This window comes from Rhinatrema bivittatum, chromosome 5 (assembly GCF_901001135.1).
Source record: "Rhinatrema bivittatum chromosome 5, aRhiBiv1.1, whole genome shotgun sequence".
NCBI classification, from domain to species: Eukaryota; Metazoa; Chordata; class Amphibia; order Gymnophiona; family Rhinatrematidae; genus Rhinatrema; species Rhinatrema bivittatum.
Genome location: NC_042619.1, coordinates 135147763 through 135163189, shown reverse-complemented (window position 1 = coordinate 135163189; position 15427 = coordinate 135147763). Strand labels below are relative to the sequence as shown.

The 15427-nt window shown below is 43.2% G+C and overlaps 1 protein-coding gene across 6 annotated transcripts in view; it reads right to left on the bottom strand.

Annotated features, from left to right (window-relative positions):
- Positions 1-9527: 9527 nt before the first annotated feature.
- The window catches only part of ELF1 (E74 like ETS transcription factor 1), a 520762-nt gene continuing 514862 nt past the window's right edge, over positions 9528-15427 (bottom strand). For all 6 annotated transcript variants that reach the window (XM_029602968.1, XM_029602967.1, XM_029602973.1 and 3 more), the window contains one exon: positions 9528-11390. In XM_029602968.1, the coding sequence (XP_029458828.1) occupies positions 10802-11390 (589 nt within the window). In that variant the 3' untranslated portion in view covers positions 9528-10801. The remainder of the gene's footprint in view (positions 11391-15427) is intronic.

Sequence of the window (15427 nt, the reverse complement as noted above, 5' to 3'; positions counted from 1 at the left end):
TAGTTACACAATGTTAGGTTCCATATTAGGAGCTACCACCCAAGAAAGAGATCTAGGCATCATAGTGGATAACACATTGAAATCGTCAGTTCAGTGTGCTGCAGCAGTCAAAAAAGCAAACACAATGTTGGGAATTATTAGAAAGGGAATGGTGAATAAAACGGAAAATGTCATAATGCCTCTGTATTGCTCCATGGTGAGACCGCACCTTGAATACTGTGTACAATTCTGGTCGCGCATCTCAAAAAAAGATATAGTTGCAATGGAGAAGGTACAGAGAAGGGTGACCAAAATGATAAGGGGAATGGAACAGCTCCCCTATGAGGAAAGACTAAAGAGGTTAGGACTTTTCAGCTTGGAAAAGAAACGGCTGAGAGGGGATATGATAGAGGTGTTTAAAATCATGAGAGGTCTAGAACGGGTAGATGGGAATCGGTTATTTACTCTTTCAGATAATAGAAAGACTAGGGGGCACTCCATGAAGTTAGCATGTGGCACATTTAAAACTAATCGGAGAAAGTTCTTTTTCATTCAACACACAATTAAACTCTGGAATTTGTTGCCAGAGGATTTGGTTAGTGCAGTTAGTATAGCTGTGTTTAAAAAAGGATTGGATAAGTTTTTGGAGGAGAAGTCTATTACCTGCTATTAATTAAGTTGACTTAGAAAATAGCCACTGCTATTACTAGCAACAGTAACATGGAATAGACTTAGCTTTTGGGTACTTGCCAGGTTCTTATGGCCTGGATTGGCCACTGTTGGAAACAGGATGCTGGGCTTGATGGATCCTTGGTCTGACCCAGTATGGCACGTTCTTATGTTCTTATTAAACTAGGGGGGCTTGGAAGTCCTAACCCTTGCCTTGGCGAACTGGGAACAAACTGGTGAAACCGGCAATGGCACGGATGCGCACCCCTTTTAAAATACCCTCAGTTACATGGAAGTGGGATTTGCATGCACATGTGTGCACCCACTTAAAACTGTGCACACTAGGGAAATTTTATAATTTTGCGCGAGCGCGTACTTTTGTTCACGCACCAGGCGCGAACAAAAATACGCTGGATTTTATAAGATACGTGCATAGCCGCGCGTATCTTATAAAATCCGGGGTCGGCGCGTGCAAGGGGGTGCACATTTGTGCAACCTGCGCGCGCTGCCTGTTCCCTTCGAGGCCGCTCCGATTTCGGAGCGGCTTCGGAGGGAACTTTCCTTCGCCCTTCCCCCACCTTCCCCTCCCTTCCCCTACCTAACCCACCCCCCCGGCCCTATCTAAACCCCCCCTTACCTTTGTTGCACGATTTACGCCTGCTAAAAGCAGACGTAAATCTGCGAGCGCCAGCGGGCTGCTGGCGCGCCATCACCCGACCCGGGGGCTGGTCCGGAGGCCTTGACCATGCCCCCGGGTCAGTGCCACGCCACCGGGCCCGCCCCTGCAACGCTGCGGCACGCCCCCGAAACGCCACGTCATTTAGGACACCCCCCCGACACGCCCCTTTTACAAAGCCCCGGGACTTCCGCGCGTCCCGGGGTTCTGCGCGCACCGGCGGCCTATGCAAAATAGGCGCGTAGGGCATTTAAAATCCGGCCCACTATTTCCTCTTTAACCAAAGTTACTTTGGAAACAAACCATCATGTTTTGGCAAATGTGGACTTGATTTCTTGTTATGGAACCAAATTGGAGACTTTGGATACTTGGCTTACCTCAGTTGAGAAATTTCAACATGTTTTTGTTCAATGGGAGCAGATCTCCTAAAAGAAATTGGAAAATATTGAAAATTCACTGAGAAGTCATAATTTGAGGATTTTAAAATTTCCTGTTATAAAATTGATTTCTCCTTCAGAGCTGTCAAGAGTTATATTTCTCATGTTTTCAAAATCCCAGCTGCTGCAATGCCAGTAATAACCAAGGAATTTTTTTTTGCCTCAACCAGAAGAAGATCCTGCTGGAAACCTCCCACAAGATTCCTTTCTTAATCTTACTGACATACTTGAATCTTCACATGAGACGGATGTCCAACAGAGGAACTTTGTTGGTATCTTTTGCCTTTTTGTCAGATAGAAATAATGTTCTTAAGTTCTTCTTTTGTAATAGGGCATCAATATTCTATGGACAGAAATTATGGATTTATCCCAATGTTACTAGAGTAACTCAACTTCATAGGAAAAGATTTCTTACCATGCGCTCCGAGGTATTATCAAGGAGGGGGGGCTCAATTTATTTTGTTATATTTATGTAAATGTCACGTTAGATACCTTAATGTTAATTATGTTGTCTTTGAACCATCACAACTTTGGACATTCCTAGATTCGCACACCTAAAATTACTCTTTCAGGGTCGGCTATTTAGTAGTTTAAGCTGGTGTTTGTTTCCTCTTTAATTCTTATTGATATTTTTCATTGTTTATTTGCACTTTTCTTTTGATCTCCCTTTTTCTTTTTTTTAGTTGAGAAATGTACAGATGTTTTTTCTTATTTTTGTTTTTCCACTTGTTTTATATTACCTGTACATCTCAATTCTGTACAAGAAATTCTTGTGTGAAATGTAAAAAGAAAAGAAAAAAAATCTGCGTGCACAAATGTGCATGCTCAGCCTATTTTATACCGTGTGTGCATATGCGCACCTATATTATAAAATAGCCATGACCCTAGGTATGAGCTGGCAAATGCACACACATGTGCGCCTATGCGCCCTTTTAAAAGTTACCATCCCTGAGTATGTGGCAGAGTTCTGCACATACGCACTGCCTCGTGAAACCCCGAGATTCTTCCAGAGCTAAAGTTTTAGTGAGGTAGTTAACTCCAGGGAGGCGAATGAGTATTGAGTATGACCAAATCATCCTGTTTACAGAGAACCTTGTTTACAGGTAAGCAAACTTGCTTTCTTCATTAACAAGCAAGCATGAATCAGTCGTAATGCATGGGGAGGCCCAAGCTGAAGGTTGCATTGTATAGCAGCTACGAACAGACCATCCAGACCCCATCAGTAGAAAGTGGACTACTGGGTGAATAGGCTGCACAGAACTGCTCCCACTGGCTGAGGGATCCATTGTACTAGAGTGGGGGGGGGGGGGGGGCACATCCTCAGAAACCCAGATTAATTCATCCTCCTTAAGGGCTGCCAATGCTGGTAATGCTGAGTAGGAGCTTGATGCTATAGTGGTTGCAACTTTCGAAGCAGCAGGGTCTGGATGCGCTCCATGCTGGCCAGCACCAGGTCTGATCATTGGCACTGGTAGAGACTTCTGGGCCATTGCTGTATTCTCCATGATGGAAGGACTCTTGTGCTTATGTGCCGGGGCACTCCACTCTGATGAAATCACAAAAACCTTGGTCTGCTATGCTGACAGGACCAGTTGTGTCCTGGTATGTCATGTGTGCTCTGCGCCAATGAGACAGATGGCACCCTGGCCTGTGTCTGATCCAGAATGAATAAATAGCTTGGTACCATGAGGGTTTTCTGCACCATTAAGAACCATGCAGAAACCTCGTCTCAGCATCGATGACAGATCTGCTCCAGCAGAGCCCCATACACATGGCCCTTGTTTCTTTGGCATTGAGGGAAATGGCCTAAAAGGTATCCCTTGCACCGTTTAGTCACTCTTCTGGACACCTCACCTGGTGCCATGTTCTTCTGCACCTCGCTCAAACCTTGACCTATGGTAGATCTGGGAACCAGCACTGTGGGAGGGGGAGGGGAGAGACAAGCTTTCCCTGATTTTTGGGAAAGAGGATGAGAATCCTTCTTGGATTTCATGTGGCACCGAGAATCTAATGACACTTCATTCCAAAAAGAGGAGTGGCTCCGCTACCCGATTTTAGTCAAAGCTTCAGACTCTTACCTGCTGGTGTCTTCCATAGGGCCTCCATTTTCCAGACGTGGAACTGCTGCACCCTCATGTACATCTGACTACAACTATAACAGTTGGTAGTGATATGATCCCAGGCCCAGGCAATAATGGCAGTCAGGGTGGGTATTTGTATTAAACATCCAGCGTCCACAGATGCAGACCTTAAACCTGTTCACCAGTGGCAGCATGAAAGAAAGATGAAATGAGGCAGAAACAACTAGGCCAAAGAAAAAAGGCTAACAAAATATTAGAGTAGGAACACATTCATGCAATAGCTCAAACAAAGAAAAGACCGAGGGGTTCATGAAAGAGCATGCTTGTACAGTATGCCTTCAAAATTCAGTAAACGTTTTAGTGAGAATGTGCGAGCTGGACCCAATGGAGTGAAATTCATTTGCCTCTTACTCAACCTGTTTCTAACCCATTTTACCACTGTTACATGGCTAAGTTGTTCGAGAAGGCCTGGGGGGGCATAAATGAGGCAGACCTGCAGAGAGTTAGATTTAAAAAGCCCAGTTTCTAATCTACGGTGGGGGGAGGTTTGGAGTTTGAGGTTGAGGGATTTTCTGGCAGCCAAGAGTAAACCACCACCTTTTTTTTTAGGTCTCGGGATGGAGAAGATGTTGTAGGTCTGTAGGGGGAACTGGTTAAGGAAGACCTGATCTGAATCTTTTAACCAGGACTCAGTGATGGCACCAATATCAGGATTGGAGTCTGTGAGCAGATCATGGAGGATGGGTGCTTTTTTAAGGATGGATTGCGCATTGAATAAAGAGATGACTAGTGTAGCTAGGCCTAGAAATTGTGTAAGGGGTGAAATCATGATGAGCACTAATGATTTGTGAGAACTGGAAAGCTGTGGATTGGCTGGGTGAATTTTGCGCAGGGAGAGGTGGTGCAAAATAGGTATAGTCAAGTGACACATTTCAGATAACAAGGTGGGTGGGGTGCAAGAAGTCTGCAGGGAATGCGGAGAAGCAATTAAATAAGCGAATAACAGATTTGGCAATACTACAGGAAAAACAGTGCGGGAGATTACAACTAATTGAGGCTGAGCCTAAATAAGCATTTCACAGAACTTATTAAAATACATAAGGCAGAGCTATTATTAGGCCAAATATAGCAAAAGGACTGCAACTAAATACTCATATAACAAAGATAGCCAAACTAGGTGTCAAAGTAGTAATTAATACTGGTGATTAATGCAGCAAAGGGTACAGTGGAGAGTTCATTCAGAAAATGGTGACAGTTGTATGTTACTTGTTGGAAGAGAGAAACAGTTCTTGCTGTGGGCAGAGGCAGATAGAGAGGATTCCGAAGGGTCGTGGATGCAGGCAGTACGCAGCGAAAGGTCGAGGTCTGGGAATCAATCATCGGAGATGCAAGAAGGTCTGAAGGCTTCTGCGGAGAGGGTTCTACAAAGGGTGCACCAAGGGGCGCACCAAGGGGCAAGCTCCTTGGTCGCGCGACGCCTGCATGAGAAGGAGAGATTTAATAGCAGAATCTTTTAGCTTCTCTGACATGTTCCAACTGGGGGAGGGGTTAGCAGCCTCGTGGTGGAGGGGAGGAGTGGGTCCGATCGGAGGGCTGAGCGCAGGGGAAACTCAATCCAAGCCCTGGACCCTGGCTTGGAGAGCAGTTGAAGCAAGCAGAAAGTAGGTACCTGCGTGAGAAGGAGAGATTTAAAAGCAGAATCTTTTAGCTTCTCTGACGTGTTCCAGCTGGGGGAGGGGTTAGCAGCCTCGTGATGGAGGGGAGGAGTGGGTCCGATCGGAGGGCTGAGCACAGGGGAAACTCAATCCAAGCCCTGGACCCTGGCTTGGAGAGCAGTTGAAGCAAGCAGAAAGTAGGTACCAGTGTGAGAGTAAACGAGTGTGTGTGTGTATGATTGAGCATATGAGAGAGTGAACAAGCTTCGTCTGTATGAATGAGCATGAGTGAGAGAATGAATGAGCATGTGTGTGTTAGAGAGAGGGGAGAAAGTTTGTATGCAACCAGCAGCTCCCCCCACCACCCTACTAATCCACGACAATCTTAGAGCATCTGGAAATCAAAATTTCCCAGGTATGGAAAGCGGGGGATTTATTAATCCCGGTTATAATTATTGGGTGTTATTTTATAAATCTGCTGTTTTGAAATATTTTATTGCCATATGGAAAAATGTTATGAGTTTTTAATTATTGGATGCTGTTCTATTTGTCAGCTGTTTTGAAATATTTATTTTTATTAGTATGGTTTTACAATTATGATTGATGTTTTATATTTCTTTATTTTATTGTTTGATATTTTATGAGGAATGGCAATGTTTCTGTTTTTCTCTTGTTGCTCGGCATACAGAGTCTGGCATTTTGCGGTTTTCAGTTCATTATTTGTCTGCACATTTCTATCTATAATTTATGATCTCTTTATGCTATATTTAGTTAGGTGCATCTATGTTCTATACATGTGACAGAAGTGAAGTATTCTGCTAGCATATATTTTCTGTATAGAGATCTATAGCAGCCTGGCTTGTTTTGTTTTCCTAATAGGAAGTATATTGGTGTTTTAGGTCCTGGTGTAATATTTACAGTGCTGCCTTTTCATAAGTAGGATATTTAGTGTTTGAGTGCTGGTAGTTAGGGCTGTTTTGATATGGGAGATTTACAATATTGTAATTGCAATTCAATATGTGGCTTTCCCAGGGCCAAAACCACACCAACATGCATTACCATAGGCCTAATACTATATGGGTTCCAAGTATCGTTTTATTTTTTTTTGCATGGTTTCTGGTTGGCACCACAGTAGTACATGTATATATAATATTCATGCTACAAGTGATTTTTTTTTTTTATCTCAAAGTCCTTTCTCATGTAAAATCTATTATAAAGGCATAATTTTGAATTGTGTATGGGGAGGGTTCAACAGGGGAGGAGGTGGGTGCAAGGCTGTAAGGTTCATCTAGGGTGCTTAATACCTATAAACCAGCCCTAGGGAAGAGTGAAAGGTATGATTGGTTGGAATATGACTGGAAGATGAGAGAGGGGGGAGGGGGGAGGGGAAGAAGAGGATTTGTGTTATGCTCAGGCTTATGAACCCCTTGGCCGACGGGAGGATGGTATGCCTTTCGGAGGATCCGTAGGTTCTCTCATCGGGTGGCAAGGCAGAGCAGAAGACAGGGCCAGCTGACCCTGGGTACTGGAGACTGAGGTGACTGCGGAGGCGGATGAAGAGATGAGAAGAGGAGCTGTGTCTTCACCACTGGAAGTCTGTGGTCCCCCCAGGAGGAGCCCGTAGGGACCCAGACCGCTGGGACTTAGGCGGACCTTTGAGAGGTCAGGGTGTCGGTGCAAGGGCTGACTGGAGCTTCACCCTGGAAGCCTGCGGTCCCCCCGGGAGGAGCCCGTAGGAACCCGGGCCGCTGGGACTTAGGCGGGCCCTTGGAGACGGTAGTCTAGGAGTCCTAGGTCGAGTGCCAGAGGGTCATCGCTCACCAGTCCGAGGTCACACACCGAAGGATCACCACTTGCCAGTCCGACGTCACACACCAGAGAATCACCGCTTGCCAATCCGAAGTTGTACACCAGAGAATCACCGTAAGCCAATCCGAAGTCAGGAACCGGGAACACCAAGATGAAACAGGAACAGGATCCAAAGCTCAAGGAACTCACCGAAGCAAGCAGACCAGACAGTGCTGGAGGACGTTGCCAAGTCACTGAATGAGCAGAGGAAGCTTCCCTTTATACTTCCCCTGCCTAGGCTGGTCAGGAACAGGTGAAGCCAGATAAAGGGATTAGGTCCCTTTAAATCTGTAGAGGAGGCGCGGCCTCGCGCCTAAGGATGGCGGCGGCCATCTTGGAATTTTCTCCGCGGAGGAGAGATGCTGCTGGATGCCACGAGGGGGGAGCAGGACAGCTCCCCCTGCAGCGAGCAGCACCGGAGGCTGCGCGGGAGCGACAGCCCGGATCAGAGCCCTCCCCCGGGGCTCCTGCGGTGAGGGAATGCCGCGGACGAGGTAGGGGGCCACGGTTGTGGAGCGCCACGGCCGCGGAACACAACAATTTGGAGATGAGGGGTTTTCAAGAGCAGAAGAAAGGATGCAGCTGTTGAGGGGAAGGACAAGGGGAGCTGGAGATGGTAAAAGGAGCAACTCAACGAGGGGAAGATGGAGGACTGAGAGGGGACAATAAAGGGGAGATCTGGGGAGATGTAGGATTTGCACAGAGAGCTGGAGGGAGAGAAGGGGGATGAAATCTAGATGAGTGAATAGAGAGGCAGAGATAAAGAGAATGAAGAAAAAGGAGAATAAAAGGGAAATATCAATATTAGACAGAGGCGTATGGAGGTACTGAAGAGACAGGAGAGAGATGAAACAGAAAATGAACAGGAGACCCTGTAAAGGAATTAGGAGACCAAGAAAAAGAAAGCAGTAGAAAGAGATGAGGACCAAAGTGATTAGAAAAATAAAAGTCCAGATGGCCAAAGTAGGAAAAACCATTTTATATTCAGTTTAGTAGATGGACTCTGTCGACTTTGGGAATGTGCAGCTTAGGATATTTTATTTTGCACAATACAGGAGGAAATGTATTTCGGTTTCTGTTTCTCTAGTGTTGCATGGCATGCAGAATCTGGTTTCTTGGTGTTTCCAGTTCAATTTTTGAATGTAGGCTTATGGTGCCAGGATCCCTGTATTGGTTCCGATTGAGCTGGAAGCCTATAGGGGCAGGAGGAAACTGCTGGGTCAAAATGAAAATGAAAATGTAACAGAGTGTCCTGGCTCGTGGAGTCATGTGTTATGTTAAAGTTGAGGGTGCCCTTTTCTAGTTGGCCATAGGTGCCAATAGCCTGGCTACGGCTCTGATGCCAGTGTTCTCTCCTTTTCTAGTGGGGTTCTATTAATTTACCCACCACTGAAGTTAGTTTGACTGCCTTGAAGTTAGCCTCCTCCTTTATTACCATTTAGATGTTTAAAGAATGTATAAAGTTCTATTTTACTATGATTAATACATTAAGGGTCGGATTTTAAAAAGGTTACGTGCGCCGGGCCTATTTTCAAAAGGCCCGGCGACTTGCGTAAAGCCACGGGACGCGTGTAAGTCCTGGGGCTTTACTAAAGGGGCGTGGGTGGGGCGGTCCGGGGGCGGATACAGGCTCCCAGCACAGCGGCCATATTTGCAGCTTGGCCGGTACGCGCAACTTGCACCTGCCCAGAGGCAGGTGCAAAAGGTAAAATAAAGGTCAGGGGGGTGTTAGAGTAGGGCTAGGGGGGGGAAAGGTTAGGGGAAGGGATGGGAAGGTCAGGCTAGGGGGAAGGAAACGGGGGAAGGCAGTGCGGCTCGGCGCGCGCAAGGTGCACAATTGTGCACCCCCTTGCACGCGCCGACCCAGGATTTTATAACATGCGCGTGCCTGCGCACGCATGTTACAAAATCAGGCATTCATGTACGCGCGCCATGTAGCATGCAACCTTTTAAAATCTATCCCTAAGGATTCTTAGAAATTAAAGGGAGTATGGACAACTCGAGCAATGATTTATCTGTTAGGAACTGAAAAATAATTCAGCATGCAGATTTACATCTGTGCACTTATGTTCAGAGATCACTTGGGCATGGAGACTCATGTTATCTCTGCAGGACAGCAGCAAGATACCATTGTTTGCAATGAGCAAAACCCTTTGCAGAAACAACCAAGGGCACCCAGAACTGAAGCGTGTAACAATAAAACATTTATTATTCTTATCTGTTTTGTAGTAAAGCCAACTACAGTATAGTACAGTATTTCGAGGCTTAGGTGTCAGAATAAGCAATGAATGAAGTATACAAGCATTTCGTTCAATATATAATTTTTAATCAGTACACATGAACATTCAGAAAACTTACTTTGGTTCTCTGCTCATATGATTTAATTATTCTTGTAATAAACCAATTCAAAATACAAAAAGGTTGAAAGAGGCTTTAAAAATTTAAAAATTTCTTTTAAATACAAATCCACTCTGCAATAATATGAATACATACAGTATAATATTGGACTTTTAAACAAACATATCTGTTCTGCATCTATAAAAACGTATCATTTCATCTATTGTACGATTATAGAAATTATCTTGTATTAACTTTTTCTCAAGTAAGGTTCAATGTACATTATTTACAAGTGACAATCCTAAATTAGACCAACCTCAGAATACCAACTTAATTATAGTACACATTTATTTTCCTCATAGCATACTCTGAAACTGAAGGCACACTAGTTAGATATCCATTTATTCATATAAAAGAATTACACCTATATTTGTACAATTATCTTTATTAACAAGTCCATTATGTTCATAGGGAAAAAAAACCCCATACCAACCCTGATCTGCCTTTTGTTATATGTGTACTATTTGCACAGGAGTGTGTTTTTTTAAAATTATTTTTACTTTGGATACTTATGAATTTGTTTTACCCAGCTAGGGCAGTCTGTACTGTTGCTGGCAGCCCTGTAACTATCATAGTTAACAGGTATGATATATCAGAACTTGACAAAGGCAACACATATACATGTACAGTTCAGCCAAAAAATAAAAAAAGAAACAAACAGCATATTCAGAAAGATTTTGTTCTTGGGTAAACAGGAAAAGCTGATGCACAGAGCAAGGCAGCGGCAGTAGCACACTACAGAAGACAGAAACAACTGGCATAATAATAAGAGCCCTCAAGAATATCCTCATAGCACACAGTGCATGTTCCTTCATGCTTGCTGATTGTAATTCAGCCCCAGCATGATTTTTCTTAAATTCATCTCTAATGGAAATATTCAGCAAACTAAAAAAATCAAAACCTATTCTAAAATTGCAACATTTACAGAAAAATTAGGACATGGTATAGGTAGCTTACAGGCCCCAAAATTATATCCTATGTATAGAACCGAGAAAGGCCCTATCACATTTTTAAAAAAATCATCATATCCACTATTTTTGGTCAATTTGAACAGCATTCTCACAGATCACTTTCTTGCTTAATTTCCACTGGAGATGGGAATCCATTTGGGCTGGCTACCACCAACACACATGGCTGCTGGAACTTCAGCTCTGCATTTTCACCCGTGCTCTCTGGCTGCTCTGGTCTCCCAGCACCGTGTATGACAGAATGCTTGGACTCTGGTGCTTTTATTACTGATGTGATCACTGTGCCAGATGGATGAGCAACCATCTGCGTATTGCTGGGCGAAAAGGTGACCACAGGCGTAGAGGCACTGAAGGATGGGGATGAAGGCACGCTAAGTGTTCCGTTGCAGATAGTCTGCACATTGCTGGTGAAAACCTGCTGAACTTGGGCAGGGCTCAAGACAATTGATGATGTCGGTGAGACAGGCTTCGGAGACTGCAGCACTACATTCTCTTTCAGCATAGTCATGGACTGAGAAGATGGAATGGCTTGTAGAATAAACTTCTGGGCCGCTGCTGGTGAGCCTGGCTCTGTGCTTGTAATGACTGTTCTAAGAGGCACTGTCTGGAGCGTTACAGTATGCAGCTGCTGGCTCCCAGGTGAAACCACCACTGGAACCTGCCCTGGGGTTTGTATTGTCCTATCAAAATGAGAACACAAAAATAATTAGAACAGTTCTGCTGCAATCATGCTGAATCCCTTTAAATACATTTTGACATTTGGAGCTTTTAAAATACTGAACCGAGTTTTCTGACTGCAGCTTATATCAGTAGGAATGTTCTTTCATCAGAAAAGATATTTACATGTATTCAATTTACAAGTAAGAAAATATTTATTGCAATATATATTTTGGATAAATTGTCCAAGAAAATGCCATGCCTTACATTTTTGAAAGACTGAATGCAACTAATCTTCGATAATCTTTTCTTTTGGTTTCACAATCATTTGTTATATTCGCAATCATCAATTCTTCAATTTCTATCCCCCCATCCCTAATTCCATTTTTATGTCATTTATAACAACCCTTCTTCTGAGTATCCACAAACCACAGGGGAAAACAAACCCATTTTTCTCTCTGTTTCAAAAAGTGAACCAAACCAAGGCCAAAGTTTACACTGATACAGCTCAATATCTGCCAGACATTGTTTTGCAAGAGTATGAGCAATAATGTGCTTGTACAATAGTGGTTTCTTAACCTAGGATTCAAATCTGTTTAGATCAAAACATATCATGCAGGGCATATTTTAAGATTCCTAAGGGTCCATATTCAGCAGCATTTAGCCAGATAACTTGTGAGTTATCCAAGTAAATGCAGACATTTTAATATTTTGGGCACTTATCTGGCTAAAGTTTAGCTGACTATCTCATTATCTGGCTAAAATGTATCTGAATAATGTAAGGGCATGCCAGGGGAGTTTCTAATATTCAGAGTTAGCTGGATAACATAGGCAGCTAACTCTGGTCATGCCATAGACTAGAGTAATCTTAAAGTTGGCAAAATAAATTTATCTGGCTGTATTTAAGATAGCTGGCAATATTCAATGGTGCAGCTACACCACTGAATATCCCTCCAAAATTAGCTGGATAAGTTTATCCAGCTAACTTTGCAATCTGGTTAGTAACTGATTATTATTCCCCTACTGCATTGCAGTTAAGCCATTCCAGCTTTTAATTGAGTTTAGACAGACATGCCTGGTGTTTTTTTAAACCTGCAGAGGTCTAGCACAGTATTATCATCTGGTTAGTTGTGACTAATTAGGGTTCACAGTAGAATCTAGAATAAAGGCCATAAAATATTCTCTGCGTCACATTGAGGATCTTGGTCTCTGCTAAAATAAATACAGAATAACTGATTTGTAAAGGCATCCACAGTAATGAGACAAGAACCTGAAGCATGCCATGATGAACAGCGGCAAGTCATTTATCTCTGAAGACTTATGTTTGCATCTGTGTACAGATATTTTTCCTCTGGATTAAATGGACTGACCTCCGTGATTCTGAGGGTACTGCATTTAAATTAACAAGATGAAAAACAAATCTTATCCTTACTACAATACACCAATCAATCATTCATAGAGTCGGCTCCTAACATGGCAGTAGGTGATGCACATACATAGCCAGGAGGGAGCAAGAAAGCCAAGATTTGAGGTCTGTTTTATCAATGTTATTTGCTTACTCTGCATTAGCAGGTAGAAAATCTCTTGATTAACTACAACCTCATTTTTCAACTAAGATCACAGGGCAGACATTAGACAAAATGGCACCCCAGGCAGGGGTACCTTTAGGTGCTCACTTTCTCTTTTGAGCTCGGGTGTTCACAGGTTCACAGACTGACTCAGAAAGGTGATGTGGTACCCCCACTCCCACCCTGGCTTGGTGCCTGGGGTGCTGCCCTTCTTGCCCACCATTTCTGATAGCTATGATCACAGTCTCGTCGGTATTTGAGCCACCCTCTGCTCAATGCTCCTGGTAAATAGCTGTTTTGTCTTGTTTGACCAAGATCTAAGAATAATGTCCTGACCAATGAAACTACTAGGCTAACTAAGAACTTTAAGGAGGATACCACTGTCCAAAAAAACCCCAAAACCTTTAAAAACTAATCAAAACACTCATAATTTTTATTAGTAATTTTTCATTATTATCTACTACTTGAGGCATAAAGTTCAAAAAGGATCTAGAGTCACACAAGGCACTGTGAAATCTACAGCCAACAGGCAGACATGAACATCACATACAGTATGTTAATTACAACATACCAGTTTAAAATGGTGTCTCTCAGATTACAGTATGCCAAATGACTTTCACATATCCCATTTTAAAGTAATATAGTAGTTTCAAACTTATATTTTATGCCATCATGATGAATTCCAGAATTATCTGTTCTTATCCTAAGGTTTTTATTTGACCACAACCTCCAAGTCTTTCTGTGCTCACTCGAGGCCCAATTCACTAAACTTTATTCCTAGAAACACAGAATAGGAGAAAAAGCTTTGTAAATCAGGCTCTTATTGTCATATACTTCAACTTGTAGGGATATTCTAGCAACGCCGGGCCAGTTCAAGAGCTGATTCCATTATCTCGTTGCTCGCTTAATTATTTTCCCTTGTTTGGCCTCTTATTCTCAACTGCCTTCCCTTCTTCCCTCTGTCTGCTTTTCCTTTGTCACTGCTCCTCTCTGTAATCCCTTAAGCCTTCCAAAGGCTGCTCTTTTTATCCTTACCTTTACAACCACCTCTTGCAAAGCATAGTAATCTTTGTTTTTATTTCTCTGATGTATAAATATGCTGCCCCTACTTTTAATAGCACTGTTTATATACTACCCAAAATCCTTGACACATTTTACCAAAGTAGTATTCTTAAGCCATCTGTCCTACTCTGCCACTATTGTTATACCAAACCAAACCTTCTGGATATCACTGAATCTGAGTGGCCTCCCACTGTCACAGCAATCATTTTCTGGTTTGTGGACTGTCCACCCACTCCCTGATCAGCACCAGCAATAAGTTATCAGTTATAATTCTGTAACTACCCTCTTATCACACAAACTGGAATTATGCACTCCTCACCAGAAATACCAAGGGAAATTTTCTTCCTAAAAATTCCTTTTATTGTGCTCAGAAAAAAATCTGTGCTAGAACCAACAGTCAGAAATGTATATGGCAGGCTAAGTCTTGGGCCCAGTGGCAGATTTCTGCAAAGTCAGGTGGGATTACCTATGCTCGGTTCCCAGATCCAGTTCTTGTTCCTTGGGCTAGCTAGGGTTGGGAATGCTGCCTTCATAGGGAGGCAGTTCCATTCACAGAGACTCCTACTGACAGATTTACAAGTGCACTTTAGCTTGGTCAAGGAGAGAACTGTAGTTTGTGCTTCTCAGCTAAAGGCCTGTGACTATGATAGCTAGGCTAAATGTGATGGGGAATAAAACAGGGTAAAAACCCTGGGTAGCTGCAAATGAAAACTTAGTACACCATAACCCCAGTAGATACAGGCTCTTCTTGAGCTGAAAATCTGAAATAGCAGTTGGAAGCTGCTGGATCTACAACGGATACAGTTTGGATTGTCCTGATGGCTCAGCAGCTATGCTGCCCACTGGCATGACAGGGATGGGGATTCAATTCCTGAATCCAGCTCAGGCTGGCCTGGGGAGGGGGATGCTGTGAAGGCCATAGAAGCATTTATAGGTGTGGCTTAAGGAATTTGTTCATGATTCTGCGTTTGACAGGAAGCCAATTTAGGGATAGGATTTAAGGATTATGTATAGCCAATTGTGGTATGAAATAATAATGTACTATTAACTAAGCAACGATACTGAAGCAGAGCCCATGATTATTCTTACAGCTAAAATCTGGCACAGCTTAAAAGCATCTTAAATTATCTGGCTCTAGCAGATACAGAGCCCCCAGGTGCACAGAGCTAGTGCAAAGGTGGGGAGACACTATACTTTGAAGTCACTGTAAAGTGATACGGTGTAATTCTGATTTAATGAATGCCACCAGCAGTGATCCCTCTACTTTTGAGGCTCAGATAATGCAAGAAGTGATGTACACAGCAGTGCCTGAGAAAGCATCCAAAGCTCTTGGAAGGTTTTCAGTGTTCATAAAACATGCTAGCAATCATTTAAATATGCCAAACTGCTCATCAAAGTTCAATATCAGATGCCAACGTTCGTAAAGACTT